Genomic DNA, 18,317 nt, shown 5'->3' on the forward strand with positions numbered 1-18,317 from the left:
GCATTCCAGCAGTTCCAAATGCCCTGTGTACCTGATGCATTTGGGGAACCTGTTAAAAATCCAGATTTCACCTAAATGTACTGAAACAATCTCCAGATGGGGCCTAAAGGGCAGGTGGGCATACACAAGTCCAAAGACAAGCATTTGAGAACACTATGGGCAACAAAAATGAAAAATATTTTTTTGTTTTCCTGGAAAAAGATAAATCACTAACGTACAACACAAAATACTGATGCCTATCTCCCCATCATATACAACCTTCATCCTAGGAAATTTGCCAACAATCACAAATAATCACAATCATAAATAATCCTCACGACCTGCCACTCACAGCTTATTTAAGAAAGGAGGTAAAATTGTCCTAAAGGAGGTATCCAGATGTCTGTCATAGACCTAATTAATGAAGATAATTTGATCCAATCTTCCTTTTGGAGAAACTAAGCAAAAGGAAAGCCCCCATGAACTGAAAGGACAAGCACTGAAGTCAAGCAGTATCGCAGCTATTTACACGACTGGGCAGTTATCAAGAGACTGCATGTCCCCCTCTCAAAGGCAGGAGGGAACAGGAACTCAGGAGGAAGCCTGCTGGAGAAAGCGAACAATGCGCATGCACAAGAGAATCAAAAGAGCAAAGAGAAGCAAATGACAGTGATTTGTCCCGAGGCTGCCTTGATTCCTCCCCAACATGAGAAAGGGTTGCTCACTGCTTCATAGAGCCTGGTAAGACTGCTCTGTTTTCACATAATCTCTTTTTCTCACCTGCATTTGCTTAAGTAGGCTCCTATTTTTGCCACTGAAAATAACTCTAACTATTAAAGCACCACAGTCAGCTCAAGAAGAATATCTAAGAACTACCTCTAAAAAAGACTCTAGAACTAGAGTTTTGCTGTTCATTTATTTCAAACTTTTAAGGAACATAAAACTTTGACACAACAGACCATAAAAAAGGATAGGAAGTTTTCCTATCCAATTCATCAAAAGATAGAACTACAGACAATTCAGAAAAACACTAAAAGAAAGCATTCCATAACCAAGCAAAACTTTTCTTTCAGGAATGATAGATGGTTCAACATTGGGAAATTAATTAGTATTTCACATCAACAGATGAAAGAAGAAAAACCACTTAATTGTTTAAATGGATCCAAAAATACTATTTGAAACAATTCAGTACTACTCCTGACTTTATTTATATTTTAATTTTATTTATTTATTTTTTGAGACAGTCTTGCTCTGTTGCCCAGGCTACAGTGCAGTGTGTATGATCTTGGCTCACTGCAAATCTGCCTCCCAGGTTCAAGCAATTCTTGTTCCTCAGCCTCCTGAGTAGCTAGGATTACAGGTGCACCACTATACTTGACTAATTTGTTTTTTGCTTTTTTTTTTTTTTTTTGGAGATGGAGTCTCGCTCTGTCGCCCGGGCTGGAGTGCAACCTCTGCTTCCCGGTTCAAGTGATTCTCCTGCCTCAGCCTCCCAAGTAGCAGGGATTACAGGCATGCGCCACCACACCCAGCTAATTTTTGTATTTTTAGTAGAGATAGGGTTTCACCAAGTTGGCCAGGCTGGTCTCGAACTCCTGACCTCAAGGGATCCGCCCACCTCGGCCTCCCAAAGTGCTGGTATTACAGGCGTGAGCAACCATGCCCAGCCCGTTTTTTGTATTTTTAGTAGAGATGGGTTTCACCATGTTGCCCAGGCTGGTCTCGAACTCCTAAGCTTGCCACCTGCATTGGCCTCCGAAAGGGCTATTATTACAGGCGTGAGTCACCGTGCCCAGCCTTTATTTTCAAAAATTGTTAATTGCCTCCCAGCACTTTGGGAGGCCGAGGTAGACGGATCACGAGCTCAGGAGATTGAGACCATCCTGGCTAACACAGTGAAACCCCGTCTCTACTAAAAAATACAAAAAATTAGCTGAGCATGGTGGCAGGCGCCTGTAGTCCCAGCTACTCAGGAGGCTGAAGCAGGAGAATGGCGTGTATCCGGGAGGCGCAGCTTGCAGTGAGCAGAGATCGCACCACTGCACTCCAGCCTGGGCAACAAAGCGAGACTCTATCTCAAAAAAAAAAAATTAAAAAATAAATAAATAAAATTTTTGATTGTTTAGGAAAGCAGGAGCATAAAAAAGAACATCTAGCATCGACAACCAACATCCTACTCAAAATTCCATATATTAGAGGCATTCTAAGAAAATCAGAACCAAAAAAGGTGCCAAAACAGTATCACTTTAATTCAACAGTGTTCTAGAAGTTCTGATGGATGCAGTAAAATAATATACAGAAATAACTGTAATAATAGCAACTTTCAAGGACCTACCATGCACTAGGCATCATACCGTTTTACATGCTTTTTCTTCTTCAATTCTTATAACAAGATGGTACAATCATTATTCCCATTATGTAGATTAAAAAGAAACAGAGGCACAGGGAGAATAAATTGTTCAAGTTCACAAAGAAAAAACTAGCAGAATTTGAACTCAAGTCCAAGTCTTACTGCATCCAAAGTATTTTTAATTAGTCACCAAAACAAGTATGAATTATCAGAAAAGAGACACTTCTTATTTGCAGGTATGTGTCCATATCTCAGAAGAATCAGTGAAATACTCAGAGCTCTTTTAAATGCCATATATAATATACAAAATAACATGAAGTAAAAAATGTTCTTTACAGCAGTAATAACCATCTAGAAGACAGAATAGCAGAAAAGAGTTAGCTTTTCACAGCATCAGCAACAAATACCTAGAAATAATGGTAAAGAAAATATTAAAAATATTTGTGAAGAAAACTGTAAAACATTTCAATAAGATATGCAAAATTCTGAAAAAAGAAAAAGACATGCTTTTAGAAAGGCGGACTCAATATCAGATATCAGCGTTTCCTAAATATAAATACAGGCTTAATACCAGTCTCATCTTTGGCAGAGTCTGGCTAGCTGTTCACAACTTTCTTTTATTCTCTGTTCTCTTGCAATTAAGTGTGATGTGTGTCTGAGTTCTGGCTAATGGAATATGAGTAACAGTGATTTATATTACTTCAAGGCCTGACACATAAAACCCTCCCACAAAATTTTCCTTGCTCTCTGTTCCCCATCTGCTAGCCAGATACGAAACTCCTGCTTATAACACTGAGATCCTAATGGAGTCATCTGTTGAAGATGAAAGAGCCTCTGCCAGCTGGGTCCCCGAACGACTATGTGAACAGAGCCAGTCCTGATTCCAGACTTTATAAAAGATTTTCAGGTTCACTTGCTAAAGCAGAACATATTCCTTACCCTAATTAATACACAATCCAAACCCCAGAAGATTTCATTGAGGTTTTTCCTTCTGTTTGCTTATGTTTTGTAACTTGAAAAATTGGTTCTAAAATTGATCTGAAATGTTAAACAGGCAAGAAGAAATAAATACTCTAAGAGAAGGAAAAAGAGAAAAAGACATTAAACCTACTAAATATCAATAATATTATAAAGTTAAAATAATTAAGAGTGTGACTCTGACATAAAAATAAATGAAGAAATTAATGAAGTAATATGTGAACTAAAGATGAATTCCAGGCCGGGCACGGTGGCTCGATGCCTGCAATCCTAGCACTCTGGAAGGCTGAAGTGGGTGGACTGCTTAAGTCCAGGAGTTTGAGACCAGACTGGGCAACGTAGGAAGACCCTATCTCTGCAAATTACGTGTGTGCATGCGTGTGTGTGTGTGTGTGTATATATATATAAAGACAGATCCTGAGGTATATAAAAGAACTTACTATTACAAAGGAAACAACATTGGAAGAAATCATAGGTGACTATCTGATCAAAGAACACAAAAGAAATAGAAAATGATCACAGAAAGACATTTAAAAACTAAGATCAGTGACAGAAAAACACAAACTAGAACTACAAAATGGGAAGAAATGATACAAAATGATTAACATACCTAACTTATAAAAAGGTCATAAAGAGTAATTCAGAATCACTGATACACAAATAGAAAAATTAGGCTAGTCAAACCAGAAAGAGAAGAGATGCAAGGAAAAACTTTAAGAATCAGTTTACAACAGAATAAATGTCCCACAGAGCACACAGATGTGGCTGGAAGAGGGACAAGTAAAAAGTAATGAAGCTGAACTGAAAAGAATTACTATATAAAAGACAGGGACAGCAGGATGTAGCAGTATACTCCTCTGCAAAATTTTAGGGTGTATCTCCCACTGAAACTTTAAACAGGCGCTTGGAGGAGGGCTCTGAGAGGCAGACTGACCAGTCAGTGCTGGACACAGAGAGGAGCAAAGCAACTTCCAGTCCCCAAAGAATGTGACAAAATCCCAAGAGAAAGATCATCAGCCAGGCTGCAGCAACAGGCAAGAGAACAAGTGCAGCATCTACCACAGGGAACACGTTCCTAGAGAGTGTAAACCAAGAGCGGCTGAGGACAGCCTAACCCTGCTGGGACAGGGAGAGCAGGAGGCACAGGATAGAAACGTGCTTGTTGTCCAACAGGGTTCCATTTGATGAATGGTGCTTAGCGTCCACATTCTGAATTCAAACAAGAGACTTACAGCATGGTTCCTGCCCTAAGACACTTTGATGAATGGTGCTTAGCGTCCACATTCTGAATTCAGACAAGAGACTTACAGTATGGTTCCTGCCCTAAGACACTTACTGGGTAAATAGCACATGAAATAATAAAATAACAATACCTTAGCATGTGTAAAAAGCGAAACCATGTCTGTGCAACACACTCATTATCCATTTCTGGAGGTATCAGACTGGCATCTTCATCGGGAACTTTAAATGGAGGAAATGAAGGCCCATATGTAAAGCGTAGCAATCTAGAAAATAAATGCACACCACTGAGTCCATTTCTTAACAGATTGAAAAATACACTCAAGCACAGAAACATGAAAGAAAATAGATGAAACGTGTGTACCTCACATAAGTGAACAAGACATATGGAAACTCTCATTCATAAAACAGACAAACTGAAAGAGGATTTCTAGTTTTTTATGTTTGGGATGATGAATATGCTAATTACTCTGATCAATCACTATACATTTTTAATACATACATCAAAACATCACTATGTAATCAAAAAATATGTACAACTATTATGTGTTCATTTAAAAAAAAATTTCACATTGAAAACAAACTGGAGACTTCCAAGATGATTTCTAATGGAAAGAAGCTGGGAAGAAGAGAGTATATGCTGGTGTATATATTTTATATGTAATACACATGTGTTATTATTAGCATCTTCTTTACAAGATACACGAGTTTTTGGGTAAAATAAACAAGTATACCAAAAAAAGAATGTTTTAAATTATTTAAGCTATTTAAAGTATTTATAGACAATAAATTTAATAATTTAAGATACTAATTTATAGAAAATTATTTAAGATACTTAAATTAATTATAAAATAATTATTATTAAAATACTGCTACTTCCTGCTGTCCTTGTCTTTTATATAGTAATTCTTTTCAGTTCAGCTTCATCACTTTTTACTTGTCCCTCTTCCAGCCCCATTCATGTGCTCTGTGGGACATTTATTCTGTTGTAAACTGATTCTTAAAGTTTTTCCTTGCATCTCTTCTCTTTCTGGTTTGACTACCCTAATTCTTCTATTTGTGTATCAGTGATTCTGAATTATTATTTATGTCCTTTTTATAAGTTAGGTATGTTAATCATTTTGTATCATTTCTTCCCATTTTGTAGTTCTAGTTTTTTTTCAGCTGTCAGTGATCTTAGTTTTTAACTGTCTTTCTGTGACATACATTTATATATATGTTTCACATGTATACATTACATATTACTTATAAATCATAGCTATTTATATACAATTATACTTATATAATTATATAATCATACAATATTTAAATTTTTTAAAACATTCATCTCACTGCAAATTTCTGCAATATAACTAAGTTATAATAGTTTTACATGAAGTTTAGAATTTCTGATATACCATAAAAATAACTCAACCACTCAATTACTTAATAGTAATATTCTAAATGTATTAAAACTATTCAAAGCCCTTTAACTCAATTATTCTCTATCTAAAGATAATATAATCAGAATACATATAAAGACTATGTATAAAGCATTCATATCACCAATATTTTTTAAATAAAATAATGGGAATAACATAAATATCAAAACAGCAGGGGAAGATGGCAGGATTGCTTGAGGTCAGGAGTTTGAGTCTGCAAAGAGCCATGACTGCACCACTGCACTCCACCCTGGGCAACAGAGCAAGACCATATTTCAAAAAAAAAGAAAAGAAAAGAAAACAACAACGCTGGCACAGTGGCTCATGCCTGCAATCCCAGCACTCTGGGAGGCCAAGTCTAGTGGATCACTTGAGTCCAGGGGCTTGAGGCCTGCTTGACCAATATGCAAAACCTCATCTTTACAAAAAATACAAAAATTATCTGGGCATGGTGGCATGCACCTGTAGCTCCCAGCTGCCCCGGGAGGCTGAGGTGAGAGGATAGCTTGAGCCTGGGGAGGTTGAGGCTGCTATGAGTCCTGATCACACCACTGCACTCCAGCCTGGGCAACAGAGCAAGACCTTGCCTCAAAAAAAAAAAAAAAACAATAACAAGGCAATTATTAAATGAATTATATTCCAATTACATAATGGAAAACTACAAAACCATTAAAAATATGATCTCAACAGCTATTTAATGAGAAAAAGTATGTGTAACTAAAAGTGACAAGAATCAGACATCAAATGAAACAAGCAGACAATATTATATAGAATAATTTCAAACTGGTATTTTTAAGAAGGGAACTAAATGGAAAAAATACATTAAAACGTTAACATGGGTTGGCTCTAAATGATAGGTATTTGTCCCTACATTTTCCAAATTTTCTATTATAAGCATGTAATGTTATCACAATCAAGATAAAAGCATTACTTAAAAACAGATTCATAATTTTTTTAAAGCAATTGTCCTGCCTCAGCCTCCCAAAGTGCTGGGATTACAGATGTGAGCCACCACTCATGGCTAGATTCATAATATTGATGTTGTCTGTGATATATGAGAATCAACAAAATATTCCAAAGTTTCATTTTTTAGTTTAAATAATAACAAAGATCTAAACATTTTATTAACTCAGAAAAAGAGAAGTCTACCTTCTGATACATAATACTACCTACAAAGTTTTTGTTCCTGTCACCCCTTCTCTTTGCCCCCAGTCAAACTTGAATGAGATCAAGACTCTAGATCTAACTACCAGTTTACAGGAAATACAGCGGGGCAGAGGAATATGTTAAATTAACAATGTGGACGTAATTGGAAAAATCCAGAATGTGAAACACTCTGTAAGACAACCCAGTTTCTTCAACAAAAAAAATTGCAAAGAAAAATAAAGCAGAAACCTAGGCCTGGTGTGGTGGCTCAGGCCTGTAATACCAGCACTTTGGGAGGCCAAGGCAAGAGGACTGCTTGAGCCCAGGAGTTCAAGGCCAGCCTGGACAACATGGAGGAACCCCATTGTGATCAGAAATATAAAAATTAGCCAAGCATGGTGGTGCACGCCTGCAGTCCCAGCTACTCAGGTGGCTGAAGCAGGAGGATCACTTGAGCCTAGGAGATTAAGGCTGCAGTAAGCTGTGATTGCACCATTGCATTCCAGCCTGGGTGACAGAGTAAGAAACTGTCAAAAAAAGAGAAAGAAAGACAGCAGAAACCTATACAGTTGTCCTTCAGTATTATGGGGGATTGATGCAGGACACCCCTCAGATGCCAAAATCCATGGATGCTCAAGTCCCCTTACATAAAATAATTTAGTATTTGCATATAACCTACACACATCTTCTTATATACTTTAAATCATCTCAAGATTACTTATAATACCTAATACAATGCATACACATCCCTTCATTCGCACAGATTCAATGCAGTACTCAGTAGAAGGCAAATTCAATTTTTACTCTTTGGAATTCTGTGAAATTTTTTGCCAAATATTTTTGATTTCTGATTGGCTGTGTCCATGGATACAGAACCCACAGAGGACCAACTGCACCTGAAAATTTGAACACCGATTGGCTAACTGATATTAAAGAATTGTCAACTTTTTTAGGTGTGATAAAGGTATTATATTTTTTAAAGAACCCTTATCTATATCTAGAGTTATACAGGTATACCTTGGAGATCTTGCAGGTTGTTTCACACTACCCTAATAAAACAAATATTGCAAAAAGCAAGTCATGCACGTTTTTTTGGTTTCTCAATGCATATAAAAGCTATGTTTGGACTATACTGCAGTCGATTAAGTATGCAATAGGATTATATCTTTAAAAATCGATGTACATCCTTAATTTAAAAATATTAATATTTTACTGCTGAAAGATGCTAATAATCATCTGTGCCTTCAGCAAGTCATAATCTTTTCCCTTTTTAAAACTTTACAACTTTTATTTTAGATTCAGGAGGTACATGTGCAGATTATCTGGGTATACTGCATGATGCTGAGGCTTGGGGTACAAATAATCCCATCATCTGGGCTTTTCAACACTGCTCCTCTTCCCCCATCAGTAGTCCTCAGTTTCTAATGTTGTCATCTTTATGTCCATGAGTTTTACGTCCAATGTTTAGCTCCCACTTATAAGTGAGAACATGTGATACTTGGTTTTCTGTTCCTGTGTTAATTCACTTAGGATAATGGCTTCAAGCTGCATCCATGTTGCTGCAAAGGACATAATTCTTTTTCATGGCTGCATAGTATGCCATGGTGTATATGTGCCACATTTTCTTTACCCAGTCTACCACCGACGAGCATCTACGTTGATTCTATGTCCTTGCTATTGTGAATCGTGCTGCAATATATAAAAGTGCATGTGTCTTTTTGGTAGAATCATTTGTTTTCTTTTGGATATATACCCAGCAATGGGATGGCTGGGTTGAGTGGTAGTCGTATTTTAAGTTCTTTGAGAAATCTTCCAATTGCTTTCCACAGTAGCTGGAACTAATTTACATTCCCATCAGCAGAGTTTATAACCATTCCCTTTTCTCTGCAGTCTTGCCAGCATCTACTGTTTTTCTGACATTTTAATAATACCCATTCTGCCTAGTGTGAGATAGTATCTCACTGTGATTTTGATTTGCATTTGTTTGATGATTAGTAAGATGGAGCATTTTTTCATATGTTTGTTGGCCACTTGTATGTCTTCTTTTGATAAGTGTCTGTTCATGTCTTTTGCCTGTTTTTTAATGGGGTTGTTTTTTGCTTGTTCAATTGTTTTAAGTTCCTTGTAGATTCTGGATATTGGATATCTGTCAGATGTATAATTTGTGAATATTTTCTCTCATTCTGTAGGTTTTCCGTTTACTCTGTTGATAGTTTCTTTTACGTGCAGAAACTCTTTTGTTTAATTAGGTACCACTTGTCAACTGTTTTTGTTGCAATTACTTTTGAGGACTGAGTCATAAATTCCTTCCCAAGGCAAATGTCCAGAATAGTGTTTCCTAGGTTTTCTTCTCGTATTCTTATAGTTTGAGGCATTACATTTAAATCTTTAATCCATCTTGAGTTAATTTTTGTATATGGTGAAAGGCAGGAGTCCAGTTTCATTCTTCTGCATATGGTTAGCCAGCTAACCCTGCACTGTTTTTATTGAATAGAAAGTTCTTTCCCCGTTGCTTGTTTTTATTGACTCTGTCAAAGATCAGATGGCTGTAGTTATGAAGCTTTACTTCTGGGTTCTCTATTCTGTTCCATTAGTTTATGTATCTGTTTTTGTACTAGTACCATGCTGTTTTGGGGATTGTAGCGCTGTAGTATAGTTTGAAGTTGGGTAATGTGATGCCTCTAGCTTTATTCTTTTTGCTTTAGGATTGCTTTGGCTATTAAAGCTCTTTTTTGGTTCCAATATGAATTTTAGAATAGGTTTTTTCCTAGTTATGTGAAAAAATGGCACTGGTAGTTTGATAGGAATAGTGTTGAATCTATAGATTGCTATGGGCAGTATGGTCATTTTAATGATATTGATTCTTCTAAACCATGAACATGGAATGTTTTTCCATTTGTTTGTGTCATCTAGAGTCATCCTTTCACTGGTAGAGGGTATTGCCTCATTGATGGCTGCAGACTGATCAGGATGGTGATTGTTGACGGCTGGGGTGGCTGTGGCAGTTTTAAAAACTAAAACAATGAAGTGTGCCACATGGACTGACTCTTCTTTTCACAAGAAAATTTATCTGTGGCATGCAATGCCATTTCATAGCATTTTACCCACAGTAGAACTTATTTCAAAATCGGAGTGAATCCTCTCAAACTCTGCCATTACTTTACCAATTAAGCTTATATAATACTCTATATACTTTGCTGTCATTTCAACAATGTTCATGGCATCTATACCAGGGGTAGATTCCACCTCAGGAAACTACTTTCTTTGCTCATCCGTAAAACTTCTCATCATTAGTTTTATCATGACATTGCAGCAATTAGTCATCTCTTTGGGCTATACTTCTAATTGTAGTTCTCTTGCTACTTCTCCACCTCATCTGCAGTGACTTCTTCCACTAAAGCTTTGAACCCCTCATAATCATTCATTAGGGTTGGAATCAACTTCTTCCAAAGTCCTTTTAATGCTGATATGGCAGCTATAGTCTTACAAAACGTACAGTTGACCCTTGAACAACATAGGAACTAGAGGTACTGGCCCCTCATACAGTTGAAAACTCTATGTATAATGTTTGAGTCCCCAAAAACTTAACACTAATCTAATCAGAAGCCTTACCAATAGCAAACAATTAACACATATTTTGTTTATTATATATGGTATTCTTACACTAAAGAAAGCTAAATAAAATGTTACAAAGAAAATCATAAGGAAAATCAGATGCAGTGGCACACTCATAGTCCCAGCTACTTGGAAGGCTTGAGGCAGAAGATGTTGTGTCGGGACAAAAGTAATTAAAATATGGCAAAAGCTGCAATTACTTTTGAACCAACCTAAATAGCTTGAGCCCAGGACCTTAAGAGTGTACTGCACTATGATCACACCTATGAACAGCCATTACACTCTAGCCTGGGCAACCCAGCAAGACCCCGTCTTTAAAAAATTATTAAAAAGGGCCATGCACAGTGGCTCATGCCTGTAATCCCAGCACTTTGGAAGGCAGAGGCGGGGAGGCTCACATGAGGCCTGGAGTTAGAGACCAGCCTGACCAACATGGAGAAATCCTGACTCTGCTAAAAATACTAAAAAATTAGCTGGGCATGGTGGCTCATGCCTGTAATCCCAGCTACTCAGGAGGCTGAGGCACGAGAATCACTTGAGCCTAGGAGGCAGAGGCTGCAGTGAGGCTGAGGTTGCAGTGAGCTGAGATCATACCACTGAACTGCAGACTAGGTGACAAAGTGAGACTCTGTCTCAAAAAAAAAAAAAAAGTCGTATAAAAGAGAAAATACATTTACAACACTGTACTGTGTTTACTGACACCATAAGTTTACGTCATCTTTTCACAAAATCAATTGTCTGCCTGAAATGGCAGGTGACCACAGCTGCAGACCTCAAATGACAGAACACATCAAACAATTCAACTTTTTTTTGTAATGTCATGAGTTTTCTCTGCTTCTTGGGAGCACTTCCAGCACCACTAATGGCACTTTGTATGGGTCCCATGGTATTATTTATTCCAGGTTTACAGTATTGTATTAAATATGATGAAAAATGAAAACTGAGACATCACTTTTTACTGAGATACACTATTTACTGGAGAGATTAACTGCTCAAGCAGAGATGATTAGTGTCACATGGGGTTTTAGGTGAATATTCACAACACTTGAACTCATTGCAATAGCAACAGGAAGTGGCTACAAAATTATTACAGTAGTATAGTATGTACCACAGTTAATTTTATGCAATTACGATTTATACTGTAGCTTTTATGTTTACATTTCTTTACCTGTTGTTTACATTACTGCAAATGGTATGTATAGTCTATAAGCATTTGTATGCATAAGTTTTAATAAATTTTAATTTAGTATAACACATTTGTGTATATTTTATGGTAGTAAACAATATAAGACTAGCATGTACATATATTTTATGCACATGACATACCTTTTTTTTCTTTTTTCAATATATCTAGGCTACATGGTGCATATTTTTTCAAATTGTCTCAAATCTCAAAAAAAAGTTTCCACTACATATAAGTGGACCCACACAGTTCAAAAACATGTTGTTCAAGGGTCAACTCTATTTCTTAAACAAGATTTGAAAGTCAGGCTGGGCCCAGTGGATCATGCCTGTAATCCAAGCACTTTGGAAGGCTGAGATGGGTGGACTGTTTTGAGGCCAGGAATTTGAGACCAACATGGTGAAACCCCATCTCTACTAAAAATACAATAACTAGCAGGGTGTGGTGGCATACCTCTGTAATCCCAGCTACTCGGGGGGCTAAGGCACAAGAATCACTTGAACCTTGGAGGCGGGTTCTACAGGCACAAGCCACCATACCTGGATATTTTTTTTATTTTTTATAGAGACGGGGTTTGTCAAGTTGCCCAGGGTGGTCTCAAACTCCTGAGCTCAAGTAATCTGCCCATGTCTTACCCCCAAAGTGCTGGGATTACAGGCATGAGCCATTGCACACAGCCAGAATAAATGTAACATCATTTTTAGTATACGGGCTGCCAAGGCGAGCACAAATTTAACATCATTCTTAAGGGCCCTAGGATTTTCCAAATGGTGAATGAGCACTGGCTTCAGCTTGCCAGGCATTGACTTCTCTCTAGCTATAGAAGTCCTAGATGGTGTCTTCTTCCAATACAAGATTGTTTAATGCACACTGAAAATCTGTTGTTTGGTGACGCCACCTTCATCAATGATCTTAGCTAGATCATCGGGATCACTTGCTGCAGCTTCTCCATCACACTCGCTGCTTCAGCTTGCACTTTCACGTTATAGACATGGTTTCTTTCCTTAAACCTCATGAACCAACCTCAGCCTGTTCCTAAGCTTTCTTCTGCAGCTTCCTCACCTCTCACAGCCTTCACAGAACTGAAGACAGTTAGGCCTTGCTCTGAATTAGGCTTTGGGTTAAGAAAATGTTGTGACTGGTTTGATCTCCCATCTGGACCACTCAAACTTTCTCCATATCATAAATAAGCCTGTTTTGCTTTCTTATCATTCCTGTGTTCAGTGGTATAGCATGTTTAATTTCCTTCAAGAACTTTTCCTTTGCATTCACAACTTGGCTAAACATTTGGTGCAAGAGTCCTAGCTTTCAGCCTATTTTGGCTTTCAACACACCTTCCTAACTAAATCATTTCTAGCTTTTGATTTAAAGTGAGAGACATGCAACTATTCCTTTCACTCGAACACTTTGAGGCCATTTTAGTTACTAATTGGCCTAATTTTAGTATTATTGTGTCTCAAGAGTGGGAAAGAGACGGGGAACAGCTGGTCAGTGGAGCTGTGAGAACACAAACAACATTGATCGATAAAGTTCACCATTTTATATAGGTGTAGTACGTGGCACTCTGTAACAACGACAATGGTAACATCAAAGATCACTGATCACAGGTCACCATAACAGATAATTGTAATTTAAAAGTCTGAAATACGCAAGAATTACCAACATATGACAGAGGCACAAAGTGAGCACATGCTGTTGGAGAAATGGCACCAAAAGACTTACTTGATGCAGGGTTGCCACAACCCTTCAATTTGAAAAAAAAAAAAACAAAACACATGGTACCTGTGAGGCTCAACACAGTGAAGTACAATAAAACAAGGTATGCCTGCATATTAAAATCGGATTTAAATGAAAAAATAAGTGTGAAAAAAATGAACCTAAGAGTGTACTTACAAAACAGTGATGGTATTATATATAAATGGCAAAAAAGTAAAATTATTATTATAAAAAAACTACCTACTTTGGTTACAAAGTAGCATTTATAGTATGGTCCCATTTCTGTAAAATTATATATAAATACACATGGTAGGATTTCAGGAGAACTTTTCTATTATACCTTTCTATGGTTTGTTTCTTTAAAATAATGATTATGCATATTTTAGTAATCAAAATAAGAGTGGAATTTTTTTTTGCGGGGGAAGTAGGGTATAACATTTATCTGTTTCTCAAGAATACTTGATTATTCCGAAAGGTTTTAAATGGGCACTAGCCAAACTGTTATATCTATGTTTAAAAAGTGGCTCAATTCTGTATCTAAAGTACAGTAACAACAGACCCAGCCTTTGTTACAATGTATTCCATGAATGCCAGAAAGCTGCCTAAGGTCAGACAGGGATTGAAGGAAGGTAGGGCAGTGACAATAACCTACCTGGAAGTGAGCGCACAAATGACCTTGCTCCACTGCTCCACCACTGCTGGGTGATGCCTCCAGTTAGCCACCATCTCCTTGGCTGTTTTCCAATAAGGAGGTGTTGGGAAGCACCGAGTACAAGCTAGTAACCACACCTCAAAGAGAACACCAATCAACTTCTCTGCTAGATTCTCAGCAATGCCACCTTACCAACGAAAAGAAAACACATCTTTGGCAAACTTATTTTTAAAGCAGAATCTTTAAGTCACTGATGTGGGAGAACTGGTCAAAAAATTAAAGTAAGTGCAATGTTAAGTTTTGACTTTCAAATAATCATTTAATAGTAAAAATGAGAAGTAATGCTTAGGAGTTCCTGTGCCCAAAATCATAGATACATCAAAAAATTTCTACTTTGAAAGATTTCAAGTTGTCCTGTTCAATTCTTATTGAAGGCCTTAATCCTCCAGCAAGGGGGACAGGCGGACACAGGGGAGAAGGTAAAGGATGACTGACTATGATGACTGACTACTATGAGTCAGTTTCTATGCCAAATAGTTCATACAAATGACCTCATATAATCCTCACATTAATTCTGCAGGATAGGTATCTGTAATACCTAATACCAACTACTAATTATATCCATTTTGAAGATGAGAAAACTTAGATTCGGAGAGTTTAAGCAACTTCTTCAACTTCATGCAGCCAGTAAGTGAAGGAATCACAACAAACACCCATGTCTTTTTACCTCCAAACTTTGCCATACAATGCTCCAAGTATTTGAAAGCCACCCTTCAAGGTGGGGAGAGAGAGAGAGAAAGACAAATAATGGAGCAAAAGGACTGGTGTTGGGAAGGACAGAGCCTTAACCATGAAAATGGGATGTTCCCCTGTTCTAAGTCCTGGAACCAGGTGGAAAAATAGCAGTGGTCTTTACACTGCACAGCTTCAGAAGGCAAAGTTGGGACTCACAGGAAAAGTTATAAGAATGTGTGTTTCAAATGAGCAAAACCAAAGTTTCAACAACAAAGAGCCCAAGAAGGGGATGAATTGTCTGCCTCATGCTGTTGAGACCCCTGGCATGAGGAGTAAGCAATAGAGAGCTGATGAATCAATGACTGGCCAGCTATTGTCAATACCAGACAGAGTACTCCTATCAACGCATCCCTTCCCACACTGAAATTCCATGCTTCCTTTTAGCTATTTCCCTGAACACTGCATCTGTGTGAGAACACAAGCACAGTCACGTGTGTTAGTAAACAGAGTATACCGATGAATAAGCAACAAGAGAACTTGGAACTAGATGATCAACTTATAGTTTATATACATTGTGCTATATACAAAGCAGGGATTCTGAAATACACCGTAAAGTCATAAAACTGGAGGCATTTTAATGGCTAGCTAATGAATGGCAAACTGGCACACTTCCAAATAGAACAGTTAGAAGACTTTGGAAGTTTCATTTGCTGAGTAAAATATCTTCTGTCACTATCAAGTTTTCAGACTCTACTTTGATAACTACTTTGTAATACCATTATCTATAGGCTCTAATTTAATTGGTTAGTTGTTTCTTTTTTTTCTTTTTCTTTTTTTTTTTTTTTGAGACGGTGTCTTACTCGTCGCCCAGGCTGGAGTGCAGTGACACGATCTTGGCTCACTACAACCTCCGCTTCCCAGGTTCAAGCAATTCTCCTGCCTCCGCCTCCTGAGTAGCTGGGATTACAGGCGTCCACCACCACACCTGGCTAATTTTTGTACTTTTAGAAGGGATGGGGTTTCACCATGTTGGCCAGGCTGGTCTCGAACTCATGACCTCAGGTGATCCGCCTGCCTCGGCCTCTCAAAGTTCTGGGATTACAGGTGTGAGTCACCACACTTGGCCAGTTGTTTCTTATATAGGCTCTATCCTAACTTTTTTTTTTTTTTTTTGAGACAGAGTTTTGCTCTGGTTGCCCAGGATGGAGTACAACAGCATGATCTTGGCTCACTGCAACCTCTGCCTCCTGGGTTCAAGTGATTCTCTTGTCTCAGCCTCCCAAGTAGCTGGGATTACAGGCGTCCACCACCACGCCCGGCTACTTTTGGTATTTTTAGTAGAGATGAGGTTTCACTATGTTGGCCAGGCTGGTCTCAAACTCCTGACCTCAGGTGATCCACCCACCTTGGCCTCCCAAAGTGCTGGAATTATAGGCATGAGCCACTGCGCCCGGCCTATCTTATTAAATGAGCTACTGTTCCCACCATTATCAAACATGCACAATTCACTGAGTCCCTCCCTATATCAGCAAAATTATTACTGAAGATAAAATAACTTCATTAGTGTTAAAGTTATATTGTGCCTGAGGGTTTCCATTCTAAGAACTGTTCATCTTCGTTTGTAAACCGTTATGCCAAAATTTAAATCCCCAATGAGTCTACCACTCACTGAGTTTAAAGATGAACTGTATTTGGAGCTCAGAAATAAATCAGAAAAATAAATAAATAAATAAACAAACCTTGAACAGTTGGTGGGGCCAGAAGTATGTCATTAATCTGCAGAAGAAACAACAGTAAGACTTCCCAGGTTTCTCGGGCCATGAGAGATGACTCACGGGCCAGTTTCTGAATGGCTCTCAGGACCTGTAAGCATAGTCGAATCTGACTGGAACCCTGTTCCTGTCTGAAGAAGATAGACAGATATCACTGGCAAGCCTGAAGAAGAGACAGCAACAGCTTCAGGACAGGTGACTTATGGATGTGGCAAGCAGTGGTCCAGTGAAGCTCCCTAATATTATCAGCAGAGAGGGCTAGGCATACCATCTTCAGTTTAAAGCTACTTCTTACTCATCGTAAAGTTCAGCACTCTGGGTTCTAAACCTACCACTCCTATGAGAACTGGAAAGCTTCTGGGAGGAAGGCAGGAATACTAGAATATAAACTTCACTTCTGGATTTTCTATGTCTAACACAGGCCTAACATATAATAGCAGGCACTCAATAGGTTTTTGTTGAATTAACAAGTAAATACCCACAGCCACCCTTGCTGCTTACATTTAAGCAGAACGACCTTGGTATTCTTGTTTAATTTTTAAAAACACATATTTGTAAGAATTCTACATGTGATTTTACAGTGCTCATAGTCCCTCTGAAGCTAAGGTCTATTAGAGAAGGGCCTAAGGGCCAGAAGGAATAGCCTAATAGGTCCCCAAAATTGATGAGGTATGTAGGCATTGCTTCAGAAATAAATACCTGCTACTGCTGCTCTAATTTTAGAAAAAGACACGTAGCCAGAGATGGAGGCTCCAAGGTTCCCAGGATACCCTGGAACAACAGTTTTAAAACTCACTGCAGGACTGTTTTTTCCAAGGGAAATCTCATAAAGAAAAATTATCTATATAACAGATCAAAGTATTTTGGCTAGGACTGAGGATGAAGATAGAGGTCCAGGCCCGAGCCCTCACCCTCACTTTCCAAAGTAGAACAGTGAGAATTTTGAGAATAGCAGGAAATCCACTGTATTAGCAAGTGGTAAGCTGGCCTCCAGATCTCTTATGGGAAACCCCAAAAAAGTATCTAATATTACTGAAATAAGTCTTGAGGCCAAGTTTCTACATATTGTCATTTGTCACAAAGAACTGATAGAAACATATCTGAATCAGATTGGGGAGTTTCCTCAAGAAATTCCAGAAAATGAAGTGAGTTCCCTTAGAACTGTCAACCCAACCTTAGAATAGAGATTCTCAGATTCTGGGCTATGATGCGGAAAACCGGTCACTTACCCTAGAGTTGAAAGCAAATGACACCACTAAGTTTTCCCTAAAGTCACACCTAAAGCAAAATGATGAGAAAATTGCCTAGGAAGAACCAAGCACCCTCAGGAGTGGGGAGATGTTCCACATTCAGCTAAAGGTGGATCTAGTCCAGGTAAAGCCCTAAGGTTCAAGCTTGTGTCTACTGCTCTGGCTTACTTGAAGAAGAATAAAAAACTACGGCCAGGCGTGGTGGCTCAAGCCTGTAATCCCAGCACTTTGGGAGGCCGAGACGGGCAGATCACGAGGTCAGGAGATCGAGACTACCCTGG

The 18,317-nt window shown here is 38.3% G+C and overlaps 1 protein-coding gene across 8 annotated transcripts in view; it reads right to left on the reverse strand.

Annotated features, from left to right (window-relative positions):
* Positions 1-18,285, reverse strand: part of LOC116273018 (ral GTPase-activating protein subunit beta-like) — an 80,382-nt gene extending 62,097 nt beyond the window's left edge. For 5 of the 8 annotated variants that reach the window (XM_031661960.1, XM_031661958.1, XM_031661959.1 and 2 more), the window contains exons 1-3: positions 16,754-18,283; positions 14,280-14,466; positions 4,681-4,812 (exon numbers count right to left, since the gene is read on the reverse strand). In XM_031661960.1, coding sequence (XP_031517820.1) covers positions 4,681-4,812; positions 14,280-14,466; positions 16,754-16,835 — 401 coding nt within the window. In that variant the 5' untranslated portion in view covers positions 16,836-18,283. Of the gene's footprint in view, positions 1-4,680; positions 4,813-14,279; positions 14,467-16,753 lie in introns of all 8 variants that reach the window. The other 3 variants (XM_031661962.1, XM_031661961.1, XM_031661963.1) reach the window with 2 other exon arrangements.
* Positions 18,286-18,317: the final 32 nt, after the last annotated feature.

The sequence above is a fragment of the Papio anubis genome, unplaced genomic scaffold, assembly GCF_008728515.1.
Source record: "Papio anubis isolate 15944 unplaced genomic scaffold, Panubis1.0 scaffold310, whole genome shotgun sequence".
In the NCBI taxonomy this organism is placed as follows: domain Eukaryota; kingdom Metazoa; phylum Chordata; class Mammalia; order Primates; family Cercopithecidae; genus Papio; species Papio anubis.